The 13388-nt window shown below is 33.7% G+C and overlaps 1 protein-coding gene across 4 annotated transcripts in view; it reads right to left on the reverse strand.

Annotated features, from left to right (window-relative positions):
• The window catches only part of rundc3b (RUN domain containing 3b), a 29332-nt gene that overhangs the window by 14375 nt on the left and 1569 nt on the right, over window positions 1-13388 (reverse strand). For 3 of the 4 annotated variants that reach the window (XM_058747109.1, XM_058747110.1, XM_058747108.1), the window contains 7 exons: window positions 6086-6201; window positions 5015-5148; window positions 4036-4121; window positions 3442-3531; window positions 3091-3171; window positions 2811-2982; window positions 1388-1545 (listed from right to left, as the gene is read on the reverse strand). In XM_058747109.1, coding sequence (XP_058603092.1) covers window positions 1388-1545; window positions 2811-2982; window positions 3091-3171; window positions 3442-3531; window positions 4036-4121; window positions 5015-5044 — 617 coding nt within the window. In that variant the 5' untranslated portion in view covers window positions 5045-5148; window positions 6086-6201. Of the gene's footprint in view, window positions 1-1387; window positions 1546-2810; window positions 2983-3090; window positions 3172-3441; window positions 3532-4035; window positions 4122-5014; window positions 5149-6085; window positions 6202-9743; window positions 9960-13388 lie in introns of those variants that run through there. The other variant, XM_058747107.1, reaches the window with a different exon arrangement.

Here is a 13388-nt window from a genome sequence, read left to right on the forward strand (position 1 = left end):
ACGGAAAACACTAAAGATTAACCGTTCTTCTGCTAGACAGCACAGAGCATAATATTAGATGATAAATGAGACCACACTGCACAGATAATTAACCTTTCCCCTCCTGCAACAGCACATTTCCATGAGCATGAATCATACTTACACAGGCAAGTTTACCAAACAGTTGTGCCAGTTTTGTGTGCAAAAAAAAAAAAAATTTCAGCATGAAATACAGTGTCATATTCACTAACTAATCACAATTCAGTTTAATCAGGTTCAAAATGTGCCGAGTTTGCCTTAAGTATTCACCTGCAGTTCAACTAAAAATGAAAATTCTGTCATCATTTATATATAGTTTGATAAAGATTGGTAACAAAACAGTTGCTGGAACCTATTTAATTCCAGAGTATGGAAAAAATATATATTATGTAAGTCAATGGGAACCATAAACTGTTTGGTTACTCACATTCTTCAAAATATGTGTGTGTGAGTGTGTTTAGCAGAACAAAAAAAATTCATACAGGTTTGGAACAACTTGAGGGTGAGTAAGTGATGACAGAATTTTTGGGTGAACTATCCCTTTAACACATTGTGTTTCTTTTTAAGACATGTAATTTCTATGCAAATTAGATCATTTATAGATCCTTAAAGTTTGCATCTTTTTAAAAAGCAGACTTTGTGAATAAGATATTGATGATGACGACAATAATTAATTAAATGATGATGAAATGATAGAGAAGAACATTATATTACATTTTTGCAGTGCTGTTATTGTTAACTAAAACTAAAAAAAATTTAAAATGCTTTTTGATGACTAAATAAATTTAAAATAAAATGTAAATATTAGATGAAAAACTTTAACTTTAAAAAATACCTTGAACTTAACTTAAAAAAATAATTAAATAAAATTTTTTAATTTTTTAAAGTTTACTAAAATCAGAACTAAAAACTAAAACAAAAAAAAATTACAAAAAATTCTAAAGCACAAAAAATTACTTAAATGTAACTGTAATTAAAATTAAAACAAAATATAAAAATACTATAGAAGTGCATGCATACACATACATACACTGTATATACAGTATGTATGCATGTATGTATGTATATGTATATATATGTATATGTGTATATATGTATGTATATGTGTATATATGTATATGTGTGTATATATGTATATGTGTATATATGTATGTATATGTGTGTATATATGTATATGTGTGTATATATATATATGTGTGTGTGTGTATATATATATATATATATACACACAAAAATACATTAAAAAAATATGTATTTGAAATTTAAACTAAGTAGAATACAGACACATAAAATATAAAATATAGCGTATATATGTATAAAAGAGGTGATGATATACACACATACTAAATGAGCACTGGTTCAAACTTACAGCTGATCCTGCAGCTCCAGTATGATGATCTCCAGCTGCTCTTTCTCCAGTTTGTGGCTGATTTCGGTGTCTTTGAGTCGTTGCAGTAGAGATTTATTCTGAGAGACAGACTCAGAGAGCTGAGCTTCCCTCAGACGCACCAGCTCCTCCAGATAACCCTGAACAATTATAATAATTCATGCGATCTGTGTCAGTATTTGCTAGTCTTGCTCCCAGGTCCCCCCAGGATGTCTCTCTTATCTAACACACCTGACTGACTCATCCGCTCATCAGTACAGACCCCACGACCTGATTTGAGGGTGCCAGACTAGATACTGAAAATATGACATACTCAGGAGCACTGAGAATCACTGATCTAGAAAATAATCACACTCAGTTTAACATTCAAAGTTAATCTCACATGATAGGGAAACTAGTATACTGATTACTGAATATGGCACACAGTATATATAGTACAACCTGAATTCTGGAAATGTTGGGACATTTTTTAAATTTGAATTTGAAAACTAAAAGACTTTCAAATCACATGAGCCAATATTTTATTCACAATAGAACATACATAGCATATATGTTTAAACTGAGGAATTTTACAATTTTATGCACAAAATGAGCTCATTTCAAATTTGATGCCTGCTACATGTCTCAAAATAGTTGAGACTGCCTCTCTAAGACTTCCCTTTTATAGCTAATCATGTTACAGACCAGATGTCAATTAACTTAATTAGTTGCTAGATGTTCTCCCAGCTGAATCTTTTCAAAATGTCTTGCTTTTTCAGCCCTTTGTTGCCCCCGTGCCAACTTTTTTGAGACCTGTAGCAGGCATCAAATTTGAAATGAGCTGATTTAGTGGATAAAAGTGTAAAATTTCTCTGTTTAAACATTTGTTATGTTCTCTATGTTCTATTGTGAATAAAATATTGGCTCATGTGATTTGAAAGTCGTTTACTTTTCATTTTATTTAAATTTAAAAACGTCCCAACATTTCCGGAATTCGGGTTGTATATGATATTTTATATATGGAATTATATATTAAATAATTTAAGAATTTTATAACCGCAAAGACTTTAGAATTAAACATTTAGAATTGAAAATGAAAATGACAATTATGATAATGAGGTTTATTATTATTTTATAGTATTTTTATAGTATGAGTGGTGATTGTCTGGGTGATGAAGAAAAAGGGTTTTTTTTGCCTTTTTTGGCATTCAATCTGAAACAGCTGAAAATTAGTTTATTTTATTTATTTGTTTGATATGCACATCAAATGAAAACCAAGAAAACAGAGGCTCACAATGTGCTCTGGTTGTGTACTACGCATTTTGGCAACTGCAGTAGATGTGGGTATTCTATGCATAAAAAATTCAGCACACTGCACACAATAGGCTGTACATACTGCAGAAACAGTACGATTAGTCGTCCTCACCTTCTGTTCCAGCACGACTCTGTATTTCTGCTCTAGTCTTTTGCTCTTGCTGTACCAGGTGCTCTGATCGGCCATCAGGCTGGCGGCCATGTGGGATTCAGGAGTGCCTGCTTCACTGCCGCTGCTGCCCAGCGTTCTCATTTCCTCCTCATCGCTGCTAATGCTGTCAGAACTGCAGCACACACACATACATAATATTCAATCTCATGCATTAGGAAGGCTTAAAGCATGTTCACAAAGCCAGCATGTTTATATGTGTGTTTTTGTGTAGTGCTCTTACGTCTGTGTGAATTTTAGGTACGGTGTGTAGTCAATGACAACGGGACAGCTCTCATCAAGCCCCTCCCCTTTCAGACAGAAACTGTCAATCAAGAATGAAAATTTCAGCATAAGCCAACAAATGCACTTTATTTGATGAGAATGTCACTGTGGCAGAGTATTATGGGAAGTGATGATCCTACAAACCATACGGAGGCGGTTTTCAGCATCTATATTTGTGCGTGTGTGTGGCTCGTGTCAGCAGGTGTTTATAGAGCACCACCCATATAATGAATGATCAGCATCCTGTCTTGCTGTGGCACAGATGAATGTCACTGCCACCCACAGAAAGGATGAATGAACATGAATATACCTGAAGTCAATGGCATTCAGTCCAATCAGAGTATCGGCCAGAAGCCCCGCCTCCTCACCCAGAACTACAGCCCCCTCCTCATAAAACCTCCTGACAAACAAACACACAAAACTCATGAAGACCAGAGAACGACAATTAGCACAACTGTTTTCAGCATTGATAATAATAAATGTTTCCTGAGCAGCATATCTAAAAGATATCTGAAGGATCATGTGACGCTGAAGAATGTTGCCATCACATAAATAAACTGTAAAATTATTTTACAATATCACAGTAAAAACTGAGTTAAAAGCACTGAGTTAAACCAGACGTTGACATGTCGTACTGCTCAAATAAACGAATATTTTGAAAGGGCCTCAGAGACTGTTAAGAAGTCAAGCTATAAATGGCTTACATTTAAATGTCTCTACAAATTAAACTGGTATACATGGAAGAATCATCAATATTTTGCTAAATAAGTCATATGGTGCTGCTGTTTAAACAATCTGTGCTGTGGAGAGGCTGACAACAGAGACCCATAAATGGTTTTACCACAATCAACCTGCAATGAAATATAAGAGTCTCAGTGCGTGTCCGAGTGCTGCAGAAAGATACCTTGTAGTTTTGAAGTCTCTCAGAGCTGCAGAGATATATTCAGACAAACGCTTCTCCATTAACGCCACTCTTATCCAGGCACGACCCTGAGAGAAAGAACGAGAGAGGGATGCTCTTACCTGTCAACCACTAAAGCCTTTAACACTGAAGTAACATCACAGCATTTGAGCCGGCTTTCTGTCTTAGCTGACTGCTTGTGATCGAATCATCTGAGACAGATGACAATACCAGATTTAAACAGGAAGTCTGATCTGGGAGTTTCCTCCATCACAAAATATTGCCTTTATATTTTGTGATAGCATGGTAAATGTATGACAGCAAACCAGTGTTGTTATTGTTATCTAAAACTAAAACTATTAAAAACTATTTCCCATAATTAACAATAAAAAATATGAAATAAAAAAATACATACACTTAATAATATATATATAAATATTAAGTAAAAAATTAACTAAAAAAAATTAAAACAAAGATTTAAAATGTTGCATTGGCAACTAACTAAAATAAAATTAATTTCTAAAATTACTGAAACTAAAATGAATATGAATTAGGTAATTAGGTAAAGAAAAATATTAAAAAGTAATAAAAATAACAAAAGCACATAAAGGTTCTAAAACGTAAATTAAAATTAACACGAAAACTTAAATGAAAATAAATTAAATTAAAATAAAATCTAAAACTGAAATTGAGAAATGTTGCATTAGCAACTAACTGAAATAAAATAATTTGAAGTACTACAATTACTAAAACTTACATATACATTAAAGCTAATATAATTAAAACAGAAATGAAAGCTAAATAAAAAATGTTTTTTAAATAATATAAATGACAAAAGGCATGTAACAGAATTGCTAAAACTTAAACTAAAATTAAAATATAAACTACGATCAAAAAAAAGTTAATTCAGTATAGTAATAAATACTATAATTCTATATAAATCATACTAAAATGACACTGCAACAAAGACGTGTGTCCTGACCTTTGCTCTAGAGCTGCGGACGTTCTCCATGTTCTCGATGCTGTGGATGCAGCTATGCGGGACTTTACTAGACGCCACACGTATGTAATCCCAGAAACTGCGCGGGCTCTCGTAGCCAAACCAGCTGACCTGACCTACAGCGGGAAAACACACACAATGCAGTGTAAAAGCAGTTTGACTCCTCAAGAAGAGCTCTGTATTCATTCAGATGCAAAACTCTTCTAGAAAAACAAAATACTGTTTGTCTTTTTTTTTTTTGCATCCAGTTGTGCAATGTTTTAGTGCAGTGACATTGTGGGCAAATATCTGAGCTAGTAATTGAAAGGGTTGAATCCGACAAGTGACGAGCTCCGCAGTGATTCTTTGCTTTTTAAGCGGTTTCAGAGAACATACATAAAACATGGAGAGATCAAATATTTCTGAAAGGCTAAAAAACAGCGATATGTAAGTGAGTGTGAGAGCTGTTTTGTCATGCTGTGAGAGTCGTCTGAGCTCGTCGAACCCAAAATGAGACACTCAGTGCTGTATTTATACCTCATTACAGCAGCTAGAGTGAGTGATTGTGTGTGTGTGTGTGTGTAGGTCTTTTAGCAGCATGTATCACAGCATCACTATGTAATGGGTGTGTGAAGCTTCTGGCATAGCTCACTTCAACAGTTATTCCGAGTGCGTGTTAGTTCATTTGTTCTCTAAGGCTCTGTTAGTTGTATGTTGTTGTTTTTTGTATTATATGCATAATATATTATAAAATGCATATATTAAAAATAAATAAATACATAAATAAATATGTGTGTGTGCGAGTGTGTGTTTACGTATATACACATAAAATCACTGGTAATTTATTTTAATGACCACCCTCTCTCTAAGAATGCAACAGGCTGTTTTTTCTACAGTACCTTAGAATGAAAATGCCCTATTCACATATTAAATAATACAGGTGTTTTGCTGTGGTCACACACTTTGAGGGTTTATGATCAAATCCAGGTCAGTTTGCTAAAAATGTGCAGCTCAGATCAAGAAGAAATGCAGTTTACAATTTGTGTGAAACAGGACAGTATGTGTGTTGCTCACCTTTCAGTCTATGGCTGAGAATATGTTCTAGAATGGAAACAAAGTTGATGAACTCAGCAGACGTGTCGTCTATCGTCTCAAAACATGAGCGATCGATGAGGGTCTTCACTGAGAACCTGTATACTCAAACACACACAATCATGAGCACAAAGAAATCTACACAATACAGTTTAAACTCACACAAACATTTCTAATAGCTTGTACAGTAAAGCACTGACAAGCTTTAGTCAAACAAATAATTAACATAATTATGCTGCCTTCTAAGATTTGGGCATATTTTAATGCATTTCCTAATGCATTAAATATCATTTAATGCTCAGTTATTATTTTAATTTCAGTTTTAGTAATTTTCTAATGTTCTTGTCATTTTATTATTTCTTTTTAGCCTTATATTTATTTGAGTTTTAGTCATTTTATTTCTGTTAGTTGGCAAGGCAGTATTTCTAGTTAAGTTTTTTAAGTTGACATTTTTCAAATAATATTTATATTTTATTTTATTTCAACATTATTATAAATAACACAAATGATTTTAATACTTTTAGTTTTAGTTAACAATAACTATGCTGCTATTTGGACACACACAAAAAACCCCGCTAGAAAACTCAGAGTTCGGAATGGAGACGAATGGACGTCTAATTCAGAGCTAAAATAAGCTGAGTCTTCTAAAACCCTAAACTAAAGCTTTTTGAAAAAACCCCCCCTAAAACAGCATTTGAGAGTAAAAGGAGATGTCTTGTGTTTTGTGGAGCGCCATTAGTGCCGTTTACTATGGTCTCATCAAATGTAATTATGGCATAAATGACTGTCCTTTTCATTATCGGCAGCTCCTGTGCTTTTATGTGTCTCCTCGTGACTTCCAAATAACCAGCAGCCTTCATGCAAATGTCATTTCAGAGATAATTTCACTTCTGACATTTCCTTTCTAAAACACACAGAGCAAATGAGGGGGGAAAAAGAATAAAGTTTGAGAGTAATGGTTATATATCATCTTAAGTAACTTAAAACTCAAAACAAGCATGAAATGCACAGCAGCATTATATGCAAAGATTTGAAAACACCTTAAAGCTTGTGTGTGTATTTTTTTGGGATGTTAACTTAAAATACACCCTCTTATGCCAAAAACTATCCAAAATCATTTTAGTAATTGAAATAAATCTAAAAATAAATAAATAAATAATAATAAATTATATATATATATATATATATATATATATATAAATAATAGGTTAAAGAATATAAGTATAGGTTGAAAAAGAGAAATGTTATCTTGTCAGCTAACTTAAGTAAATAAGTAATAAAATAACTCAAACTTAAAAATAAATTAAAGGTAAATTAAAAAAAATATAAAAAAGCAAATAAAAAAAAAATTACAAAAGCACAGAATAAAATTCCTATAACATATACGAAGATTAAAATGAGAACTAGCAATACAAATATAAAAGTCAATTCAAAATATTAATAAACAGTGTAACTGTATATAAATCATCCTAATAACACTTACAGTAAGTATGATAATGGCAAAATGTATGCAACGTAATGAGGTCATGTGACGCCAACTATCATATTACTGCTTGAATTGTTTAGCGATAAACAGTATTTTATGGCACAGATAGAGATGCGAAATTACTTTAAAATAGCTTGATGAAAGGTCACGCTGACAATATTAAATCTGATACTGATAAAAACCATCTCCAAAAATTGAATTTCTGAAGAAGCCATCCTGTGACATATCACGTAGATTAAACCAGCCTGACATTTCAGTTGAGAAGGTCCCAAATTCTCTGGACTTCTTTGAAGTGATCATTTTAGGAGCATTGAACTAGAGTAATTATTCAGATTACAATCAAATATCTTCATTCAAGACTTTGACAAATAGTGAACGTTCTTTAATGATCCTCTGAACGTCACAGACTGTGTTATCACAAAAAAAAAAAAAAAAGACCTGCCGTGATTTATTTCAGTCCTGAATGAACTCTGGATCAGATATCACAGGATAAACATGAGAGGAAATGGATTTTGCTTATCTGTTCCTCTGTTCTTCCTACCTCAGACACACACAGTAAAAATTGCTTTATTTGTCTGAGCCATGAGTTTCGGTCTAACTGTGATTGTAAATGTGTGGACACGTCACACTCGAAGCCTTTTGATTGGCTGATTCCTGCTGTGCCTCCACATGGGTATGACATTCATTTGTGTTCAGACAGATGCTTTTCCTGCTTCAAACGTGGCCTTTGTGGCACTGACTAATTAGACATATTAATGTAATTAATCATATTCTAGTGAGTGGTACGAAAAGTACATTCAGTTTTATTTAACATGTGAATCCGTCAGTGCTTTATTATGTTGCTCCTTGCATGTTTTGCAAGACTTTCAAAGTGAAATGTCCAGTGAACGGCACAAAAGTGTGTTCAGTTTTATCCAAAAAAAAAATAATAATAATAAAAATAAAACTCAAAGCTGTATTAAACCTACACTAAACCCAACTGATAGTGTTAACAACAGCAAACATTAGATAAAAAAAACCATGCTATTTTATCTCGATTCCACAAGTCTTTGATCAAACATTAGATAAAACGCATTTGCTAAAGGAACCATGCCATTTTAGCTTGATTCCACAAGTCTATAAACTATTTCATCATGATTCATAGGACTTGCATTACAAGTGCAATGATGTACCAGGTGGGCTGCTGAGCAAGTTTACTACATCAGAAATACCATTGATTTGGTCATGTGATGCATGTTTTTCCAGTGAGCTTAAGTTGCATATTTTGCATTATATATTGTAGCATGTGGAAAAAACACATTGTATGCAACAATAAATGTTTTAAACGTTAGCACACAGCAAACTTTTATCAGAAAATAAGTCAAGTTGATATCACTTCTGATTCATTAGTCACACTAAATAGAAGGTCAAATTGAGTGCGCTGCATTTTGGGATACAGTGCCCAGTGCAGTGTGATCCGGTTGTATATTTCACATTTTGGCGAATGTAGCAAGTCATCCAGGTAAAACAAGATGTACTGTATCCACTTCAGGAAAGAGATACAATACAATCTCAGCAATACAATATGTGACAGAACGGGTCACAAAGTTCTCAAGGTAATGTGTATTTAAACTATTCATTCCCTTGTTGAAATCCTTGTTAAGACTCACTCATAACCAGCTATAAGACAAACGCTTTTCTAATATTAAAAACTGCCATTAAATGGTGTAAATTCTATCTGCTTCTAATTTTTTTTTTTTTTTTTTTTTTTACCATGTCCAAACGTCTTTGTTTTTTAGATGAGTGCCATGATCCTACCATACCTTTTTTTTTTTTTTTTTTAAACATACCATAAAAAAGCCAATTTTGTTTTTGACATGCCCTCTTTTAAGTACCTTGGAGCACAATGTAAATGCCATGTTGCATGAATCATTCAGTAGCTATCACCACTGTACTTTTTCTAAGGACTCCATGGGCTATATGGCGTGATGCTGTGATGACAGATCTCAGATCAGCGCTTCTGTGTGCAGTACACGTTCATCATCTCATCTCCCCTGCTCCGGCATAAACAAAAACTTGCTAAAAAATAACAATGACATCATCATCATCACACATGTTCCGCGCGCCGGTGTGCTGCAGTGATGATGAATGTGTGTAACATTAATCAGATTTTACCTGCACACGGTGATCAGATTCCTCCTCTCTACGGCTCTGATACGCGCTACCGTTTTTTTACGAGCCCCGTTGAACCCGAGATTTAACGATGCCATGATAGCTGTTTATTTCCTCACGTCTTTTTTCTCTTCTGATGCTTTGGATCAGTCTCCAGCTGACTGACTCTCACCGGAGCCATAGAAATGGCATAAGCGAGTGGAAAGGCAATTAGCATGAACTGGGTGTAGAAAATAGGCGTGGCTTGGGTGGGTTTTGGAAATAATTATCTTATTTTAACTCTTCGTTTCAGTTTTTTTTATATTTTAATTTAATTAAAAAATGTATCTGTTATTTGTACAGTCGTAATTTATCATCAACATTGGGTCTGAAGAGGACAGCGTTGCCACGTGCTCCCTGTTACTTTTCTCAGCGCTGGTAAGGATTAACCAATCACAGAGTTCTATAAAAATCCGTTTTATAGATATCGATAAGGTAGATATCCATTTTCCTGATAGAAACCAATTATTGTATGTAACAGATTTATTCGATTACATTTATTGGTTTTTACGTGTTTCCAATAAGAGAAACGCCGTGAGAGGTGAAGTGGCTTCAGTGAAGGAATTGTCTTTAAGAGCCAAAATGCGCCCCCTACAGGATGATTATTCTCTGCCTCATAAGAAACTACGGTATTAAAAGCTGTTAATACTCATGACTGATCAAAAACACTGACGTTCATTTTGGAGCGTTTTTTGGAGATTTATAAAGACCCGTTTACATAACCAGTAAAAAGAGTTTATAACGTTGTCATTAGAAATAGCCTACCAACAACTGGTAATAGTGTTATTAAGGATTTTGTCAGATTCATGACAGGTGTAATTTACTACTCCTCACTAGGTGGCCCCAAGGTACTAGTTGAATTTGAGAACAGCAAACAAAAGAAAGGGGGAAAAAAAACAATATTTCACAGCTATGATCAAACAAATATATGAAAAATAAATTGTAAATACTTTAAGGATGCTTTCTCTTCTATAAAAGTATTTAATTATTTATGTTTGTTTGCCTCTTGTTGGTTTTGTACACAGCCTGAATAGATTAAATAGTACATATGACTAGAAAAACAAGCACCAATTAAAACATAAATAAATATATAAAATATAAATAACATCTTGACAAAATATATTGCATCCTTTAACAAAATAAATTTAAAAAGGCGGCACAGGTTTAACATCTTACGTGTTTTAGAGTTCTGTGCATTAGGCCCTATGTACTATGTACTTTTTAGTTGTCATCTTCCTGCAGCTCCGCAGTGTCCAGTCATATTTGCATATAAAACATTGACCCTTTTTCTGACATTTTTACACAAAATAATAATTTAAACAATTAAAAATAAAAAAAAACATAGAAAGAACTAGATAAAATAAACTAATACTTTTGTGTGTTGTTAACATTTGTAAGGTTTTGTGAAAGAGCAATTTCAACTCAAATGGTGTTAGATTAGTGTTTCTCAATCCAGCTCCCGGGGGCCCCATAGCGCTGCACATATTAGGAGTCTCACTAATCTTACACACAATTCAGGTCATGGAGCCTCTAATAATGAGATGATGAGTTGAATTAGATGCTTTAAAGGAGGAAGACACCTCAATGTGCCGTGCCTCAGGGCCCCCAGAAGCAGGATTTGAGAATTACTGTGGTAGAGGAAAAAGGAAACAGTGTCAGTGAGTCATAAACTTTTTCAGGCATTTTTCTGCGAGCATATACAGGTTTTACATAAATCCAAAGACAAAGTGTGTGAGTGCAGACATATAAACAAGTAGTAGTCAAACAATTAATCTTTGCAGTGCATTCAGCAAAACAAACCCAAAATGAGCAAATAAGATTATAGAAATCAAGTTCTATCAGACTAACTGCTAATAGAATAGTATCATTTAAAATCGCAGTGTATAAGATTATATCTTAAAGTTAGGGTAGAGTGAGGGAAAACGCCCCCCTACTGTTTTTCCCAAAATAACCACAAGATAAAGTCAAGATCAATTTTTATTGCAACTATGGACTACATTGATGAGAGTGATGTACACTGGTGATGTACCGGAGAGAAAACAAATTTCACAGTAAATGATCTAATTTTCAGCAGTAAGAAAAAAAAGTGTTTGAAAGTTCGTTGTTTTGTAGAACATCACAGTTATATATGATATGAGAACAGTTGGGCCTGTAGATAGAGAGTACGTGTTATTTAATAAAAATATAATTATATTTTCAGAATGACATAATTTTTTTCTGAAACATAGTCAGTGGGGTACAACGCCCCCATGGGGTAATTACTTTAGTTATTCTATTCTGAACATCAAATCTTTTGTTTTTCCATCAGATATATTCTAACTAGTTAGTTGAATGAAAATATTTGGACTTTATATTTAAAAATTACCTCAAGCTAGCATCAGATAGCTAGTTAGCTAGCCAGTTAGCATCAGCTAACCTTTTTTTTTTTTTTTTAAATATGCTATTATAATTTTTTTTATCCATAATTATTGATTATATTCTTTTCTTTTTTTATTTTAAGCTAAAACTGCATATACTCTGATTTTGCTGTAAATGTTTAAAGCAAAATGCTTTGTTTTGACTGTGGGGGGTTACACCCCCCCTTGGTAGAAGTTTAATTTTTCTTAAAAGTCTAACAACATGAAAACTCTGGACATTTTTCATACTTGGCTTATAATTTATGTCAGTGTCACTAAAACTACGATAACTTTTCTGAACACATTTAACCTTTGTTTTACAGAAAACAATTTACACAGTCCTTAAGGGGGGCGTTTTCCCCCACTCTACCCTACTTAAGACTGTAAATACACATGCAAGTAACTGAACATGGATTCAGATAATCAGAATTCTGCTTTCGCCCCCTAGAGGTGTTTAGGATGATCTGCAGGTGGAAAGTAGTAACAAATCTATTTCAACACCTTTCAAATAGTTAGCAACAAAAACAAGACATGAAAACAAAGGGAGTAAGGAACTGAGGCCTATAAAAATCACTCAAATTAAACCCCTACAACTGACAAAACTGCTATTTTGTTCTTTGAAATGCCTTGAAAATTGTTTTAGAGGAAATGCAACTTTATTTTTGTTGTTGTTACTACTACTATTTTTACTACTAATAACCTACTATTTTCTTTTCTTTCCCCAGAGCAAGCTTTTATCATCACTGAACGACACACCCACTTCACGGAATCCACTTTGTTGACACTGACCGTCGAGTTCAACACCTGTTTCGAATTCGAATCCAGCCTACTTTACTTCGTCTTGTATACACAGAGATGATTCTCTGGAAACTTGACGGCAATATTCCGGTATCAACGCCCAGCATGAAAGTGAACGTAAACAGAAGTGAGAGGTCAAGTGCTTAGAGAGGGAACATCAACATGTGTGGGTGTGGGAGCTCCATCAGTCTGCGTCAGTGAAGTGTGCTGCACTTTTAAGTTCTGCCTAAAACAAATTAATATGTTACAATTACAGTGTAATTTGTTGTATATGGTTGGCTCAGTCTGATAAAGCTAGTGTAAATACCAGTATTCATATTATACAATCTAAACTTTGGACAATCCTGTATGAATTTGTTTTATCCAAAGGCTCATGTGTAAATTCTTGTAATTAGACAAATGCACTATGTCTATA

The sequence above is a fragment of the Onychostoma macrolepis genome, chromosome 16 (assembly GCF_012432095.1).
Source record: "Onychostoma macrolepis isolate SWU-2019 chromosome 16, ASM1243209v1, whole genome shotgun sequence".
Lineage (NCBI taxonomy): Eukaryota > Metazoa > Chordata > Actinopteri > Cypriniformes > Cyprinidae > Onychostoma > Onychostoma macrolepis.